At 49.5% G+C, this 18,638-nt stretch overlaps 1 protein-coding gene across 1 annotated transcript; it reads right to left on the bottom strand.

The window, feature by feature from the left end:
- Positions 1 to 982: 982 nt before the first annotated feature.
- Ddx27 (DEAD-box helicase 27) lies at positions 983 to 18,061 on the bottom strand. The gene is made up of 21 exons (XM_075963120.1): positions 17,895 to 18,061; positions 16,577 to 16,723; positions 15,150 to 15,209; positions 14,778 to 14,937; positions 14,247 to 14,290; positions 14,053 to 14,139; positions 13,049 to 13,154; positions 10,886 to 11,059; positions 9,652 to 9,802; positions 8,302 to 8,401; positions 8,057 to 8,198; positions 7,668 to 7,821; positions 6,508 to 6,589; positions 6,243 to 6,420; positions 4,084 to 4,190; positions 3,875 to 3,977; positions 2,175 to 2,269; positions 1,975 to 2,098; positions 1,705 to 1,792; positions 1,226 to 1,297; positions 983 to 1,116 (listed from the first exon to the last, which is right to left on the bottom strand). Exons 1-21 carry the CDS (start codon positions 17,985 to 17,987, stop codon positions 1,098 to 1,100), a joined length of 2,286 nt encoding a protein of 761 aa, XP_075819235.1. The 5' UTR covers positions 17,988 to 18,061; the 3' UTR covers positions 983 to 1,097.
- Between the last annotated feature and the right edge of the window lie 577 nt (positions 18,062 to 18,638).

The raw sequence follows: 18,638 nt of genomic DNA, 5'->3' as shown, positions 1-18,638 counted from the left end.
CTGGTGGTAAGACACTCTTCAGCATATAGCAGATGTCTCATGAGTTCACTCAGTCTACACACTAGTAGATATTCCTAATAGAGTTCTGCACTTGGCTCTTTAGAACACATTTATTGTTTATGGTTGTGTGGTCTGCTTGTTGGAAGGAGATGGTTTTTTTCTATTGTGGGGCCCCAGGATGGAGATCAGGTCATCAGTCTTGCCTTTACTGGCTAAGCCTTCTCACCTGTTTTTCGAGACAGGGTTTCTCTGTAGCTTTGGGGCCCGTCCCGGAACTAGCTCTTGTAGATCAGGCTGGCCTCGAACTCACAGAGATCCGCCTGCCTCTGCCTCCCGAGTGCTGGGATTAAAGGCGTGCGCCACCACTGCCCGGCCCCTGCACCTAGATTTTAACATGGAGCTCTTTCTGCCAAAGGCATAGTCTGGTCTGAACCACAGCCCAGCACCAGACCAGGTGAGCCTTGATTTTTTTTTTTTTGTGTGTGTGTGTGTTTTGTTTTTCAAGACAGGATTTCTCTGTGTAGCTTTGGAGCCTGTCGTAGAGCTCGCTCTGTAAACCAGGCTTGCCTCGAACTCAGAGATCCGCCTGCCTCTGCCTCCCCAGTACTGGGATTAAAGGTATGCGCCGCCACCACCACCCAGTGTAAGCCTTGATTTTCTAAACAGAACCCTACATTGGCAAGTATGCATGGGCTCAGGGTATGTGCAGCCGGAGAACTGGTCATTTCCAAACTGAGGGAAGGAGTGTGAGCTCAAAATTACATCTTGCATTTGAAATGTCAGGAAAGTTAATCAGAAAGGGATCCACAGCCAGGCATGGCAGTGTATGAGGCCTGAATAGTAGGTTTCAAGCTAGCCTGGGCTATACACAGTTGAGACACTCTCAAAATTTAAAAAAGGAGACATGGACGAAACACTAGGAAATAGCTCCTAGATAGATAGAAATTCAGCCAACATCTTTAAAACACCAAATACACACATAGCTTGTTCAGGAGATTTTGTTGTTATTGTTTTACAAATGGAAAAAAACAGACCAAGACGACTTCCCACAGGGAAGGGATATAAAATTGTCCCACCAACTTCTTCATGCCACTAGGTTACTTCTTTCTCTTATACCTATAAAGAAAAACAACAAAATTAAAGCCAGAAGGGAGGAGTAGTTCTGCGTTTGCTTGCTTCTCCAGCCCCAAGGGTACGGCCTCTGCCCTCCACAACGCAACATTACCTGGACTTAGATTTGAAGTTCCCTCTTCTCTGGCGAGACAGACCTAACTGTTTCCTCTCTTCAAAAGAAGGGCTGTAAGAGAGGAAATGTGAGATGAGCAGACTGGAGCGTGAGTGACGGCACCCATCTCAGCTTCACAGAAAGGGCAGCATAGGTGGGATGGGTGCAGCCATGTGAGCTTCAGTGCCTCGGAGTCAGGTCCCACGGTCTTCTACAAAACAGTACACATTTCTGGAAGCCAGCCACCAGTTTAAGATCAGCAGGAAGAGGCCTTCCCTACCCAGCCTAGACTGAGATCATCCAGATCAGGGAACTCACAAGGAATACCTCTCCTGCTCCTGCACATCAGGCCCTGGGGGCAGAGAAGCACCCTACTCACGGCATTATAAAGCTCTAGCTAGGAGAGCTGGAAGTGGGCAAGGATGCAGACACCTCAGTTTGTTGCATACCAAGGGCTAAAGGAACACTTAAAACCCTACCCAGCTCGATACTGTTTCAGGGCTTTCTTGCTCGTGTTGGTGAGTTCTTCATCAAACACAGACTTCTTCTGCTGCTTTTGCTTCTTGGCTGCACAGAGAAAAATGAGTTTGGAGGCTGTTGAGTCCCTTGAAGCTCTAGGTGAGGATTCCAAAGCCAGTGAAAGGCCATATACACCAATAGATCCCACTTTCTCCAAAGCTTGGCCACCACCATATCCCCACCGACTCCTCCTGCCATGATGAGGATGTCAGGTAGAATGAATCTCTTACCAGGACCTGCTGCAGGCTCTTCCTCAGGCATTGCCCGTGCTCGCTTGGTTCTGCGGTTCCTCTTGGCCAGCCGCTCTGCAAACATCTGTGCCTTGAGGATTTCAAACTGGGACCTCTCCTCTGGCTGGGGGCAGAGTGAGGGATGAGCACAGAACAGACCAGTGCTGCATGGTACCTAACTCCAGAGGGAGGCCACTCACCGTCATCTCCCCCTTTTTCTTGGCATCCTTCATAAACTTCTTTCTTTTCTTCTTTCCTCTTAAGGCCAAGTCAAACTCCTGCAGAGCCTTGGCAACTGCAGTGAGAACAGAGTGTGGGGTTTCATTATGTCCTTAAAGCTTAAGATGAAAGCTAACTAGGGAGCCTGACACCCAGTAGAAAAGTGTCTACCACATAAGAAGAATGGCACAGGAAGAGGGGCTGCTGAGTTGATGGTTGCTGAGAGGGGGAGTCCGATTCCTCAGTGGTGCAGCCAGCCACTGGCAAGTTGCCCCAGTTCCAAGGGAATAGCCCCCATCCATGCTCTAGTCAGTGACCTAATTAAATGCAGCAGCCACAAAAAGCAGACCTCAAAGCAGAAGGGAACAGTAGAGGAGGGTATGATCCAAATATATACAATGAAACTGTGACAGAATACGAATTTAAAAGAATATAGACCTGAATTTAATACCTAAAACCAACTTTTTTTTTTTAACTGGCTTTTTGACAAAGGGTCTATGTAGCCCTAGCCTCCTGGAACTCACTGTGTAAACTCAAACTCACAGAGATCCATCCACAAGTAGATTAAATGTAAACCCAGGCACCTAGAACCCATTAAAAAAAAAAAAAAGGGCTCCAAAGCCACAGAGAAACCCTGTCTCAAAAAAGAAAAAGGGCTGGGCAGTGGTGGCGCACACCTTTAATCCCAGCACTTGGGAAGCAGAGGCAGGCGGATCTCTGTGAGTTCGAGGCCAGCCTGGTCTACAAGACCTAGTTCCAGGACAGGAACCAAAAGCTACAGAGAAACCCTGGGCGGGGGGGAGGCTGGTTAGCAGAGACTAGGACTCACTGGCCAGTCAGACTAGCCTATCTGCTCAGTTTCTAGGCCAATGAAAGGCCCTGACACATGACACTGGGAGAATGACAGCCGAGGTTTGCTCTCTCCTCCACATACACTCCTCTGCTGGTTACCTCCAGTTCACTAAGCCCCAGGAGCCTCATTACACTGAAGGTGCTCACTGTCTCAACTCCTGCTACAAAGGACAAAGACAGGTTTTACCCAGTACTCAGCACCTTCCACCAATTAACAGAGCCCTAGTTCCACCATAGAAGGCTAACACACAGCCGGGCGGTGGTGGTGCATGCCTGTAATCCCAGCACTTGGGAGGCAGAGACAGGCGGATCTCTGTGAGTTCGAGGCCAGCCTGGTCTACCAAGGGAGTTCCAGGACAGGCTCCAAAGCTACAGAGAAACCCTGTCTCAAAAAACCAAAAAAAAAAATAAAATAAAAAAAAAAAAAAAAAGAAGGCTAACACACTCACCCTTCCTGCCTGGCCCATCAGAGAGGGGCAGGATTTCTGAAACTGCTGGCACAGTTATATGGGAGATAGTTTTGAAATTGTCATAGAATTAGAAATATGCATAGTTCTTCTTCACCTGCAGTAGTTTATCCTACAAAGCAAATAGCTTGCTGAACTAGAGGGCACATGTTCAAAGTTTCTCATGACATCCCCATGGCAAAAACTGGAAGAACTTTCACTATCCTTTAGCAGGGAAAAGTCCCGTAATAATCTACTCAGATGATAAAGAAGCATGCTGCCATTTTAATTTTAAAAGCTGTGAGGCAGGTTCTAGATATTCAGCCTCAGGTCCTTAGGTTTTTGCATGGCGAGCAATTCCCCCACTAAGGTTCAGCACTCACTCTTCTCCTTCTTCCTCTCTTCTTTGGTCTGGAACCAGCTCCTCTCGGGCTCCTGGTCTGCCGTCTCCTTCCCCTTCTCCAAGAGCCGCTTTGCTGTGTCTATCTGTGGGGTGGGCATGAGGACACTAGCGGAGCTGCAGCAGCCACTGCCCGGTGAGCGGTGCAGCTGCCACTGAGCCGCAGGTAGGGAGACGGCCACCCGGCCTCACCTGGGCCTCTGAATGCTGCATCTCTTTCTCCTCTGCCTCCAGCTGCAGCACCGCATACACATCCTTCTCCATTTTCTCAATCTTGTCCCGGAATTTGAGGATAACATCTTACAAGAATCGAATAAAGAATAAAACTGAGAAGCTGGGATATGGTGGCACACGTCTTTAACCCCAGCACTCGGGAGTCAGAAGCAGGCGGATCTCTGTGGGTTCAAGGCCAGCCTTGTCTACATAGCTAGTTCCAGGACAGGCACCAAAGCTACAGAGAAACTTTGTCTTGAGAAAACAAAAACAAAAAAGAATAAAACTGAGGGTGATTACTTGGCAGCTTGTGAGTATAATGCAGACGCCTACCTACTGACACAGAACTTCCTTCCTGAATACCTCCCACTAAGAACGAGGCCCTGTGATGCTGGCCTATATCCCTGGTTACTCAGGAAGCAGAGAGACCTACTTAGGCCCAGGAGTCTGGGCCAGCCGAGCCCAACAGAACCAGAACTCATCTCAAAAGTTAACAAGGGCTGGGGAGACGCCACACGAGGATGAAGACACGAGTTCAGATCTCTAAACCCATATAAAGTGAGGTACAAAAGCACACATCTGTGATCCCAATTGCTCCTACAGCCAGATGGGAACTAAAATCAGAGTCGCCAGATGCTAAAGGCCAACTAGTTTGGCATGTACAGGAGACCTGTCTTAGATAAGGTAGAAAGTGAAGCCAAGACCTGAGGTCCACTGACTCTAGAAATGCACGACACATACATGTGCCCCCTACACATACACACACACATCATCCACCCACAAACACAAAGATTAAAACCACAACAAAAGCCACCCTGTAACCACCCCCATGGCTTCCTGTTCCTCTTCGAATGAATTGCCAATGTTTCAGAATGGCCCCATCTACCTGAGCTCACTGTGTCCTGGTTCCCTGACTTCCCTTCCTTCACTCATACACCAAGTTTATTCCTGCCCAGAGCTGCTGCCCTTGATCAGTCAGGGAGCCAGTCCTCAGAGCGCTGGCTCATGGCCACCTTACTTTGTCAGCCTGGACTTAGCTCAGAGCCAGCTGCTCAGAGGCCTTTGCTAAGCAGTCGTTTTTTAAGAGAGCATCATGTAGTTGAGACTGGCCTCTTAGTTGCTATGTGGCTGAGAATAGCTTTGAACTCATCTTCTGCCTATAGCTCCCAAGCACTGGGAGTATGGGCATCACTCCACACCCTGCTCTGAGTAGCGTTTCTAAACAGGCCCCTCTCCTCCCGTCACCCTCAGCCACACTGATTATCAACTCACTGACTCTCACACCAGCTGTTCCGTTCCCTGCTCAATTCCTGGCTACTGGGACAGCAGCACTAAAACTGAGCACACAGTTAGCTATTTCCTGACAACCTAAAATGAAATGGGAGAAAGGGGGCTGGAGGAGCACTGGCTGATCTTCAAGGACCTGAACTGGTTTCCACACCCACAAGTGGCTCACAATCATCTGTAACTGTAGTTCTCTCTGGCCTCCTAGAACATCATATACATGTGTTACCTAGACATACATGCAAGCAAAAAACCCATACACATAAAATAAAAACAAAATCTCAAAGCAAATTAAAAAGAAACTAGAAAAAAAAGGCATCCATAGATAGAGGAGACACTGAAGGCCCTGCCCCAATACAGACAGGGATGAGCTCCTGGATTACAGATTTCATTATTCTCACTGATTCCAACAAGCGGACTCAAGTTTGCAGCATCACTACAGGTAAGCCAAAGTCAGGCATGGTGGCATACATCACTAATCCTAGCACCCAGGAGACGGAGGAAACTCTGTGAGTGTGAGGTCAGCATGGTCTACAAAGTGATTTCCAGGACAGCCAGACCTGTTATACAGAGAAATCCTACCTCAAAAACCAAAACAAACAAAAAGGAGTGAGTGCCAACCTCACCTTCCCGCCTACCAACCAACAGGAAAGGGGCGTTGATGACACAGAGGCCTCTCTTAACTTCTAAGGAAGTTCTGATGAGTTGGACCCTACATTTACCATCTATCATTCCCTGGCACACACACAGACACCCAAGGTGTGGAGGAGGCCTGTCCAGGAGACTCAGGAGGTGTCGACTGCAGAGCTCTTGGCATCATCCTTTGCCTGAGCCCAGCACCCTGTGCTCCTCACCTTGGGGGATGAGCCGTGCCTTCACTGGAGCCTTGGCAGCCTTCACAATCTCCTTCAGCATCTTCCGTTCCTCTTCTCCCACCAGAGAGACAGAGCGTCCAGCCCTGCCAGCACGTGCAGTTCGCCCCACCCGGTGCACATAGTGTTTGACAGTGTTGGGCATGGTGAAGTTGATCACCTGGAAATCAGAGCAAACATCAGTGAGGTGTGGTGGGCAGGCCCAGCAAGACTCCTACCAAAGGTAAGCAGCAGAAATCGCACTCACTGTTTTCACACCTTCGATGTCAAGCCCACGGGCGGCAACATCTGTAGCCACCAGGATGTCAATCTGTTCATCCTTAAAGCGCCTAGAAAGAGCACAGAGATATTCAGTAAGCTGCCTGAGCCCAACACCATGAGATGGCTCAGCAGGTAAGGTACCTGCTTCTAAGCCTAAGGACTGACTCCTGCGAGTAATCCTGACACCATGACACATGCCCAAGCACAAATAAATAAAAATACAATAAAAAAATAAAGTTGGAGCTCTGCAGCGGTGGTACATGCCTTTAATCCCAGCACTCGGGAGAGGCAGGTGGAGCTCCAGGTTTGAGGCCAGCCTGGTCTACATAGCAAGTTCTAGGACAGCCAGAGCTACACAAAGAAACACTGTTTTGAAAAGCCAAAAAAAAAAAAAAGTAAAATAAAATTACCATTAAATCCTCATAGAGTCCAAGCAGCAGTGTGTGGCTCATCATATATTTTAATTTATGGTGTGGATGGAACAAGGAAAAAAAGCTGGGAATGTAACACTGGGACTTGAGCAAGCCTTCTAACAGAGCCACACCCCAGCCTGTGGGCACACAGTTAAATGGCAGCAATTCCCATCACACTCAAGACTGGGAACAGTCTAAGTGGACTACAGCACAGAGCAGAGGCTAAGGCCTCAGTGGGCGGAGCTTCCTCGCTTCACATACACAGTCAGGAATGAGGGGCGTCCTGAAGGGCCCCTTTCCTGGAGCTCTCCTCTGCTGAGGACTCAGCGACAAACTGCAAACTGCTGGAGCACTGAAGCTCATGAAGTGACTGTTGCCCGAGTGTGAGTCGGAATCGACTGACAGGTGAGCGTCTCTGGGGAAGCCACACAGACCATGTGTTTCCTGCTATAGATGCCCAGGAGAGCACAGAGGGTGCCCTGCTCAAAGGCCAGGAGAGTTCTGATTACATGCAACCTTAGAGTGTGCGGACTGAACCTAAATGTATTGAGACATTGATTCCCACCTCAGTCTCCCAAGAAGCTGGGACCACAGGTGTGGTGGCGGACACTAGTCACCTGTTAAAGTGGGGGCACTGTGCTGTTTGTGCTCCCTGTCACAATCCCCAGGGTCCAATTCCCTTGATAACGAGCTCCCCAGGCCTTCCCAAGAGAGCAGCACCCTGAGTATTTACCGGAGGGCCTCCAGTCGCTGTGTCTGTGACAAGTTGCCGTGGAGCTCGCCCACCTGCAGCCCCAGCAGCCCCAGAAGAATGTGCATGCGGTGGGCCTGCTTCTTAGTCTGGGTGAAGAGCATCACATGGTCGGTGAACGTTCTCATCAGTAGAGCTGAAGGGAGAAGAGTGAGCCAGCACTGGGCAGACTGTACAAGCCAAGACAAAGACAGAGACGCCAACTCTCAAATGTGGTCAACATCATGGAGTGGGGGAAATGGGAGGCAGCAGGCTGGGTGAGAGGCAATGCTGCTGTCTGAGCTCAGGAGAATAGATGGAGGTGGCTGAAGGACAAAGAGAAGAGCGTGAGTGCAGATGGCCACCTCTTCAGTCCTACCCTGGGCCTTTACCTGCCACAATGGCTTCCCGGTCCCCTTCCCTGTTAGGCCGGATCCGTATGAACTCTTGCCGAAGAAAGGGAGCTACATCTGTGTTGCTGTTCACAAATATCCGCACAGGGTTCTTTAAGGAGACCGAAGCCAGATCTTTCACCTGCCAAGTACAGGGTCAGAGCTGCATAGCTTGGAAAGGTGGGAGAACAAGGGAAGAGGGCTTGCCCAGCTGGGATCCTCTGCATGCCACTAGGCACACCCACCTCATCTGTCATGGTGGCTGAGAAGAGCATGGTCTGGCGGTGGTGGGAACACATTCGAATGATCTCCTTCATCTGCTCCTCAAAATATTCATCCAGCATTCTGGAAGAGGGGACAGATGGGCTGAAGAGCAGCTCTTCCGTCAAGAATGAGGGTCACGGCATCACATAGGCCAACGACTCACGTTTACCCTGTCATCGCTGCTACTCTACCCTCCTATTCTGCAAGTTACTGAGATCATGATCACTTATTCCAAATGTCCCAGCATATACTACTGATTAACCTGCTCCTATATAACCAAAGTGTCAAACATTTGAGTGTTTGGGCAAGACGGAATCTCCTTCACTGTTCCCCAAATACTTCTGTGTTGCAGTTGGTGATCACACATCTTTGGTCTCCAACCAGAATATCCCCTCAGCCTTGCTCTCTGCATTTGTCTGGTTGTGTCCCAGTGACTCGACTGATAAGCCATCCTCGGGACAAGACTGCTGGGTAAGAACTTAAAGGAGCTTGAAGCAGGTTAAAGAGATAGTGCTTTGTGAAGAGCCCCACGGTGGGTGCTAAGGATTTCCCAATGGGTGTACCACAGATACAGATGTGAAACACACAGAATTGAACAGCTGGGAGGACTGGACTGCCTTCAGCTGAGCTGAGGAGAGGCACATGTAAGGCGCGGCTTAGTTCTTCCAGGATTCACAGTGAGGGTGAACCATCTGCCCAACTGACCTCCATCACTGGTTCAATTGGGACATGAAGGAGTCAGCAAGCAAAGGAGCAAGAGAGAAGCTGGAGGTGTGGAGGGGTGAACACATGGAGGGAGCAGCCCTGGCGATGGCCTGTGGAAGCTATACTGGCTTGCTTGCATTGCTCCCTGTAGTGTCCTGCATGGATGCCATTCTTAATCCCAGGCACAGACAAGAAAAAGATTTGTTCCAAGAATCTCAGTCCCATTCTCAAACATTGGGAAATGGTAGAGCTCACATTATTTAACCTTTTTTTGAGACAATGTCTCACTCTGTGTCCAGGCTGGTCTGGAACTTACTGTGTATCCTGAGCTTAGCTCAAACTTCCTGCCTCAGCATCCCAAGTGCTGGGATTAAAGGCATGCAGCACTATTCCTGGAAAGACCTCTCCTACCTCTTAAGCAGCTCACTCCAGAGAGGGGAAAAAGGAGGAAGGGGTGGGGAGATAGCACACATGCATACGCATGGAAACCTGACCTAAAGAGGACAGAGATCCAGTGTGGACAGTTAAATGGTGTTACATGCCGGTGACCAAGAGCCTTAGAGTACCACAGGGTGACAGTGCAGGACCCCCAGGCCCTGCCCCCAGGCCCTGCCCCTCAGGCCCACCTGTCGGCCTCATCCAGGATGAGCACCTCAATGCTGCTCAGGTGAAAGGAAGGGCAGTTGTGAAGGTGGTCGATGAGTCGGCCAGGTGTGGCAATGAGGATGTCTGGCGCTGCCCGGAGAGCAGCTTCCTGAGACTTCACGTCCAGGCCACCTGCACAGCACACACAGGGAGTAAGACAGTCTTTGAGACTAGGTACGTCCTCCCAAATCACTATTATTCACAGTAAGGTTCAGTAACAAGAAAAAGTCTAAAGCCTCGTCATTCTTTTTTTTTTTTTCCTGGTTTGAGACAGAGTCTCACCCTGTAGCCCAGGCTGGCAATGACTCTACCTCATCATCCCAAGTATGAGAATTACCATAATTTATGGAAAATAATACTGTTTGTGTGTTAGGAATGGATCCCAGAGACTGGTAGAAACTACACAAGCCCTCTACCGAGGACCTCTATCCCCAATGCTGAATTCTATTTCTCAAGGTTAAGTCTTCTTTGGATTTGTGGATACGATCTTACTGTGCAGCTGTCCGGGAATTCCCTCTGTAGACCAGGCTGGCCTCCAACTCACAGAGATCTACCTGCCTTTCCCTCCTGAGTACTGGGATTAAAGGTGGGCACCACACACCAGGCTTTTTCAAAGGTCTGTTTCACTGTATTATACGTATGAGTCTTTTGCCTGTATGTGTTATGTGTACCATATGCATGCCTGGTGCTGATGCCCTCAGAGGTCAGAAGAAAATGTCAGATCCCTTGGAATTTAAGTTACAGACAGCTGTAAGTTACCACGTGGAGGCAGGGAACTGAAACTCAGTGTTCTGAACCACCAGACCAACTCAACAGTTCAGTGACGCAGTATCATGCGAAAGGCCCTAGACTCTGTCCCCAGCTCCACAAACTATAGAGTCTAAGTCCTGCTGAGTGTGGTGGCTCATACCTGGAATCTCACTAGTAGCAGGAAGGTTAGGCAGGAGGGCTGCTATGTTTGAGGCCAACCTGAGCTACACAGTTTTAAGCCAACCTGAGCTACAGAATGAAACCTTACCTCAAAAATATAAAACAAAACAAAGAGTTAAATCTTAATGAAATGTCTTCCCCTGCCTCTATCCACTATGAAAATATGTCAACTGATTTTTTGGTGGATCCAATCCACAAAAGAGTCTTTTCCTGACACTGGGGGTGGGGTGAAACACACCTCATTCTCCATGCATCACATTGTGTCTCGCAGTGGCCCTCACTTACCCACAGCCAGGCAGGTAGTGATGCTGCAGAACTGGGCCAGCTGCTTGGTGACGGAGTGTACCTGGATGCCCAGCTCTCTGGTAGGGACTAGCACCAGCACTCGAGTGACCGCAGCCTGGCGGGGCTTGTAGATCAGACGCTCCAAGACAGGCAATGCAAAGGCTGCAGTTTTGCCTAGAGGGAGGACAACAGGAGAGCAGAGAGCAGGTTCAGCACCTTCCATGCTTTGGTTCCACCTGATTACAGGAACCCACATCTCTGCCTATGGGAACATGCCTTATGCATGCAAGTGTTTTCCTGATGCCAAACAGTATCAATGTAAACTTAAGGGAAGGACATGAAGAGTAACTGGGCTGGAGAGCTGGCTCAGCTGTTACCAGGCTAGTTGCTCTCCAAAGGACCCACTGTCATCCTGCCCCATCCCAACACCAGTGGATGCCAGAAACAAGGCTCAACGTTCTGAGAGACTTAGATATTTATTATTTTAGAGATCTGTTTATCTACATGTATGTATATGCCTGTGAATGCATGCCACATGTGTGCCCACAGAGACCAAACAGGGGCACGGAATCCTCTGGAACTGGAATTAGAGACAGCTATAAACTACCATGTGGGGGTTGAGAATTGAACCTGGTCCCCTAGAAGCATAGCCCCTGTTCTTAACCACTAAGTTCTCTCACCAACCCCAACACTTACTTGTTTATACATTTTATATATGTATGAGAATTTTGCCTGTATGTATGTGCCTGGTACCATGGAGACCAGTAGAGATCAGGTGTCTGATTCCCTGGCACTGTAGTCATAGGTGGTTGTTAAGCTGTCAAATGGGTATTGGGAACCAAACTTTGGTTGTCTGCAAAAGTAGCCAGTGTTCTTCAATTCTGAGCCACCTCCCCAGTCCCAAAATTCAACATTCTACAGCATGAGCATAGGAAGACAAACTGGCATCCCATAGCTATAAAGGCTGCTAAGGTCTCCAGTTGAAGGGCTGGCCTCATAGTTAGAAGTGAATGTTGCTCTTCTAGAGGAGGAGCGCAGTTCCCAGCACCCAAGCCAGCAGCTCCCAACTGCTGCTAAGTCTGGCTTCAGGGGACCTGTCATTCTCTTCTGACTCTGTGGGCACCTGCACCCACGTGAACACATACCTACAGACATACACATAATTTAAAATAAAATAAATTTTTCCTTTTTTTTTTTTTTTGAGACAGGGTATCTCTGTGTAACAGCTCTAGCTGTCCTGGAATTTGCTTTGTGGACCAGGCTGGGCTCCAAATCAGAGATCCACCTGCCTCTGCCTTCCAAAGGTTGGAATTAAAGATGTGCTCCACCACACCAGCTAAAAATAAAATAATTTTAACAACAAAAGTCTCCAGCTAGAAGCCAGGCAGTGGTGGCGCACGCCTTTAATCCCAGCACTTGAGAGGCAGAAACAGGTGAATCTTTGTAAGTTCAAAGCCAGCCTGGTCTACAAGAGCTAGTTCCAGGACAGCTAGGGCTGTTACACAGAGAAACCCTGTCTTGAAGCCCCCTCCCCCCAATAAAAAAAAATCACCAGGCAGTGGTGGTACAGCCAGGTGGGCAGTGAGGGCGGTCTACAGAGTTCTAGGATGGCCAGAACTGTTACACAGAAAAATCCTGTGTCATCCCCCCGACAAAAAACATCCCACCAAATCACCAATTAAGTACAGATTTCTACAGACTTTTTTCTGTTTTTTTGTTTGTTTGTTTGTTTGTTTTTGTTTTTCGGAACAGGCTTTCCCTGTGCAGCTGCCCTCAAACTCAGAGATCCTCCTACATCTGCCTCCCGAGTGATGGGACTGAAGAGGTGCACCACCACCACACCAGCCAGATTTTTTCTTCTTAAGATAGTCTTTCTATATAGCCCACCACCATATTTGGCTTTATAAACTTTTTCTATAGTTCAAAAAGGCAAGCAGAGGGAGATGGCTCAGTGGTTAGGACTTGGTACTCTTGGGTTGGGTTCCCAGCATCCACATGACGGTTTACAGTCTACTACTCCAGTTACAGGGCATACAACACCCTCTCCTGGCCTCCACATAAAGTACATAAGCATACATGCAAGCAAAACACTCATGTTTAAAATAAAATAAATCTTTAAAAAGCCAAGTGTGTTCTGGCCTCCTGCCCCGCCTACCCTGTCACCTGTCCCGGTGGCCGCACAGGCACAGATGTCTTTTCCCAGCAGACCCACAGGGATGCACGCCTTCTGGATCGGGGTCGGCTGCTTGAAGCCCATGGCTGTAATTGCCTGAGGAGAAAAGTTAGTCAGAGAGGGTAGGTGGAAAGGGAGGGAGTCATAGCAAACAGCAAGGGACACAACTTCCTGGGTACCTTCCCTCCAGAGCCTAAGGCACCAGCTGCACCCAGGACAGCAGGAGACAGAAAGAAAAGCCTTTGGGAACCAGCAAAAAGAAACAGACCAAAATCAAACACCCATTCTATAGAGACTAATAAAAGCAGTCACATAGGAGCTGGAGACAAGCAGGAAAAAGTGCAAGTCACAACAGGGATGATTCACTGACCCCAATGGGGTGACTGAATACCCCAGAAGACTTCTGGAGGAAGAGTCTTCCAAACAGAGGGAACAGGAAGTACGAAAAAGAAGAGTGCTACAACTGTCCTCAAAAAGGATCAGAAGAGAAACAAGTCTGTACATCAGAAAGGCCCTAAGAGCTGGCGGGATTTGCGTCAGAGGGCTCTCTGCAGCGGAGCCAAGTCAAAGAGGAACACGAGAACCATACATGGGGACTACTGCAAGAATCAACCCATAATTATCAGCTGGTTGTGCATCCCAGTCCTTGGGAGATGAAGGCAGGAGGATCAGGAGTTCAAAGCCCACCTTGGCTACACAGTAACTTTATAGCAAGCCTGGACTATGAAACCCTGTCCAAAATGAATGGGCATCTAAAATGTATGCTCAGCAGTTAAGATCACTTGCTGCTCTTGAGAAGATCTGAAGTTGGTTGCCAGCACCTACGGCAGCTCACAATCAACTTGTAACTCCAGCTTCAGGGATTCCAATGAACCTCTTTACTTCCACAGGCACCAGCACACACACATGCAGATAGTTCACATGAGCACATCATGCACACAGAGAGAATTAAATCAATCAAAAAAGAACCAACCCCCATTGCCAAAGCTACTACCTTCAGGAGGGGCCGGGACAGATTCATGTCCTGGAAGGTGAGACTTTTGTCATACTCAGATGCATCTTCAAAGAATCCTCCTGCTTCCTGCACCAGATCAGACAGCAGAAGAGGACTTAGCAAAGCCACCCGAGCCTACCTGTCCTTTCAGGTTGGGAAAGAGAACTGCCCAACGACCTCACACCCAGGCTCACCTGGCCCTTCTTCTTCTTCTTCTTCTCCTTCACTTTGAGTGTGTCTGCAGGAAAAACACAGCGGTGAGCATGGCCCTTGGTACCCTGCACCTGCCTCTTCTTCCCATGGCTTCAGTGTTGTCCACAGACATCTGGGGAGGCTGATCTCCCATCCTCCTTTCACAGATAAGGACACCATGTGGTCACGTAGCAAAACTACTCCATTGTAACAGATAAGACCCTAGCCCGGCCAGTACAGTGCAGACAGCAGTAGGCTCTCAACACAAGGCTGACACGTTAGTGAGTTCTACCAAAATGCTCACTGACCCCCAATACATGGCTGGACCCAGTGCACCTGAGTCACCCCAAGCGGGTGAGTTGTAGGAGAACGGGCACTGCACAGAGCTGAGGGTAAGGAAAGGAGCAGCTGCCTGCAAAGGATAAGCACCGGACAGTGTCAAGTGAAGAGAGAACCAACGGTGGGGCATCCGGCACTGTGGGGAGACGGTACAGCTCCCACAGAGCCATGGGGCATGCTCGACATCAGCCTACCTGCTTTGGTGAGGACCTCCTCATCCCCAGAGGAGTAGTCGGTCTCAGAGTCTTCATCCTTGGAGTCTGCCTCATTTCCTCCCAGATCCTCCTGCCCCTTCGGGTCACTGCTCGCCTTGCCTTCTTTCTCCTCCACCTTCCCAGACTTGGCTTCCTTTTCCTGGGGAAAAATAAAGTAGAGGTGACTACTTTACAGGAAATTCAGAACCTAAGAGAAGCCATACTGAGTTCAATAGCCAGGACAGGCTGTGTGGCTGGGCAATGAAGAGTAATAAACACCCAGACTGTCCCTGCCACCCACCACTCTCAGTGAGGCCAAAGACACAGCCCAGAGTTCATCAACAACCCCCACCAGCCGGGTTTCACTCTCACCTCGGCTTTCCTTTTCTTCCGTACTTTCTCAATCTTCTCGTCTAGGGTGGTGGCTGCCCTCTGCAGATAAAATCAAGACAGGAAAAAGAAAACATATATGTAGAAGGACACCGACGAGTATGTCACAGGGCCAGGCCTCAAATGTTAGGATAGAAAAGGCTTGTCTGGCCGGGCAGTGGTGGCGCACGCCTTTAATCCCAACACTTAGAAAGCAGAGGCAGGCGGATCTCTGTGAGTTCGAGACCAGCCTGGTCTACAAGAGCTAGTTCCAGGACAGGCTCCAAAACCACAGAGAAACCCTGTCTCGAAGAAAAAAAGAAAAAAAGAAAAATGAAAAGGCATATGCCTTTTATTCCAGCACTCAGGAGGCAGAAGCAGGAGGATCTCCATGAGTTTAAGACCAGCCTGGCCTACAAAGTGAGTTCCATAACAACCAAGGCTACACAGAGAATCCTTGCCTTGAAGAACCAAAATAAATAAATAATTGCTTAATAAGGAAAAAAAGCTAGATTACTAAGAACCAATACAAACACATTTTTTAAAGACTATTTTAGAGGCTGGAGAGATAGGTCAGCAGTTAAGATCACTTGCTACTCAAATTATAGGGCTTGAATTCCATTTCCAACAACCATATTGGGCAGCCCACTCCAGCTCCAAGGGATCCAGCTCCCTGTTCTAGCCTCCGTGGGAACCCATATACACACAAAAATAAAATCAATCCTAGTGTTAGAGATAGTTCAGCTCAGTAAAGAATACTGCTGCCCTTCTGGAGGACCGGGGTTCTATTCCCAGCACCCACAGGGCAGCTCACAAATATATATCTTCAGTTCTAGGGGAGCTGACACCCTTTCTAGACTCGATGGGCACTGCATGCATGGAGTGCGCTTACATACAAACTTCAACCTCTTGTGCTAAGATTACAGCATGTGCCACCATGCGCAGGTATGGGCATTGAATAAATACAGGAAAAATAAGCTCAGTTATTTATTGAAGCAGGTGTGGCAAACAATAGCCATAGAGCATGTGAAGGTCAACAAACAACCAGCGGAACTCAGTTCTCCCCTTCCACCACGTGGGTTCCAGGGATCAGAGTTAGGTCAGCAGGTTACAAGTACCCTCACCCCGTCATCAAACAGAGTAAGCTATCTCTGATATTCTAAATGCCACCTGGAGACAAACTAATATATTTCTGATGATTAACTACAATAAGACCACTTACTTTACAGTGCTCTCCACTATTGGCAATTCATGAGAACTGTGGGGTACTTGGAGCCTCCTCTCCCTACCCCATCAAACCTACACAACCCATTTTCAAAGGGTTCCAAATGCTGCTGAAGATAAAATAAAGGTAAAAGGCTGTGAGATAAGGGTCTGTCCTCATACCCACTTACTGTCCATCACCCAAAACACATCTCCATCAGTCTCACCTTCTTCTTGAGCTGGCTCATGACATCAGCCAGGGCCCAGCTGCCGTCATACATGCCCTCCTTCTCAGTGAAAATGAAGTCAGGGTTGAAATCAGCACTACGGCTCTTCTGAAGGGCTTTCTGCTTGCGGCCCAGCACAATGGGCCCCTGCAAAGAGGAGAGGGAAAAGTAACAGGCTGAGACGGAGGAACAGAACAGGAAGAGGGAAGGAAGGGAGGAGGCCTACCATAAGAAACCCACAGCTGGGAGCCCAGATCAGCGGGGAGAGCCTGCCTAGCGTGTATGAGGCCCTGGTTCAAATCAACAGGCAGGATAAAAAAGCAATGTAAGGCAAACACGGGCAGATGATAAGGAAGTGTCCAGCTTACAACTGTCCTGGGAGGTTTTTAACACACCTGTCGGTGGACAGTCAGTAGTCTAGCCTAGCCTAACTGGTGCTCTAGGTTCCAGGGGGAGAAGCGTCTGTAGAAACGAGGTGGACAGCTCCTGAGGAATGACACTCGCTGTGCATTAACCCTTGGCCTGCCAACAGTGTCCGTACCCACCCCACCCCCAAAAACACACACTGCACCTGCAGGTGCATATATGCCTTCAAGCATGGACACACACACACACCGGGAGGGGGGCATGCAGAATGGACTGTCGTGAAGAGGGCTTGTGCGTGCAGAAAGGACAGAGCCTGACCTACTCTGAAAGCCACGGGAGGAAGCAGCTGCAGGGTTGGGAGGAAGGGGCAGGTCCAACGGGACCGCGTCATGAGAAGCCCACCCTGCTGCTAGGTGAGGAGAGGACTAGAAGGGGACATTGACCAAACTGCAAACGAAGAGAGGGCTGCAGGTAGCCAGGTGTGACTCGGCACAGAGAATAGTGCGGATGGTCAGAGGGCAAACGGTCAAAAACGACCTCACGGCTCCATCGTGAGGGGCAAAGAGCGGAGCCTTAAAGTATTTGTTGCTTTCTCGGAAGTCGACTGCAGAGGCCGTGGGCCATCCGAAGGGCCATGTCAGGCAGGCAGATGACAGCGTGAGGCCACGTCGTTTTGTTTTCTTTTCTCGCCACTCGCTCAAGACTACATCCCCACCGCCCAATGCCACGACAGCCGCCTGGGAGGCTGGATGGACAGATGGGAACACAACATCCCCGAATAGGCAGGAAGCAAGACTGACTTCGGGGGCGGAGGTCGCCTCTGCACAGCCTGGGTCAAACAGCCTGCCTGGGGACACCTTAGCACGCTGAGGACGGCCTGGCGCCCACAGCTCCTTCCCGGCTGCTCCCGCTCACGGCTCCCTCCCCCGCCAATCCGTCTGCCGGCTCCAACCTCCTCCTCGTCGTCCCCGGAGTCCGATTCGGGCTCCACCGGCACCTCGTCATCTTCGCCGATGGTCCCGATGAATCCGAGCTCGGCCAGCATGCTGAGGAAGCAGCCACTTCCGGAAGCGAGTGCAGTCCTCCGACCGCACCGGCCTTTTCGGCGCTCGCCTTACCGTCACGCGCATGTACTTTACGTCACTTCCGTTCTAAAGAAGCGTTCCCAGAACGCCGTCGCCGCTTGGGGGCGTGGTTTCGGATGGTGACTATAAATGGATGGGGCTCTTTTAAATTAGAATACTACACAGTCAAATTTCGGGAGAAAAATGAAGCCTGAGAGCGTGTGCAAGGCTGAGGGAAAAATTAGAAGTATGCGTACGTTTGGGACCAAAACAATAACAACAAGAAATGGTGGCAAAGGCCTCCGGATGCCTCGGATTGGTAAAGGCGTTTGCCACGTTATGCTGAGGACCCGAGTTCAATCTCCGACACTTACAATGTGGAAGAAGAGCGAGTCCACAGATTTGTCCTCAGAACTACGCACCCTGTCCAAGAGAACACGCCCCTCTACACGCACAATAATAGTAATAAACAGGGAGCTGGAGACATAGAGGGCTGGTTCGGAAGTTAAGAATCCTGGCTACTCTTGCAAAGGTTCGATTGCCAGCACTCACATGGGGACTCACAGCCATTTGTAATCCCAAATCTAATGCCCTCTTCAGGCCTCTGTGGACGCTAAATGCACCTGGTACAT

Source organism: Microtus pennsylvanicus, chromosome 2, assembly GCF_037038515.1.
Source record: "Microtus pennsylvanicus isolate mMicPen1 chromosome 2, mMicPen1.hap1, whole genome shotgun sequence".
NCBI lineage: Eukaryota > Metazoa > Chordata > Mammalia > Rodentia > Cricetidae > Microtus > Microtus pennsylvanicus.
Note: the sequence above shows the minus strand (reverse complement) of the source record. Positions and strands in the feature narration are given on the sequence as shown.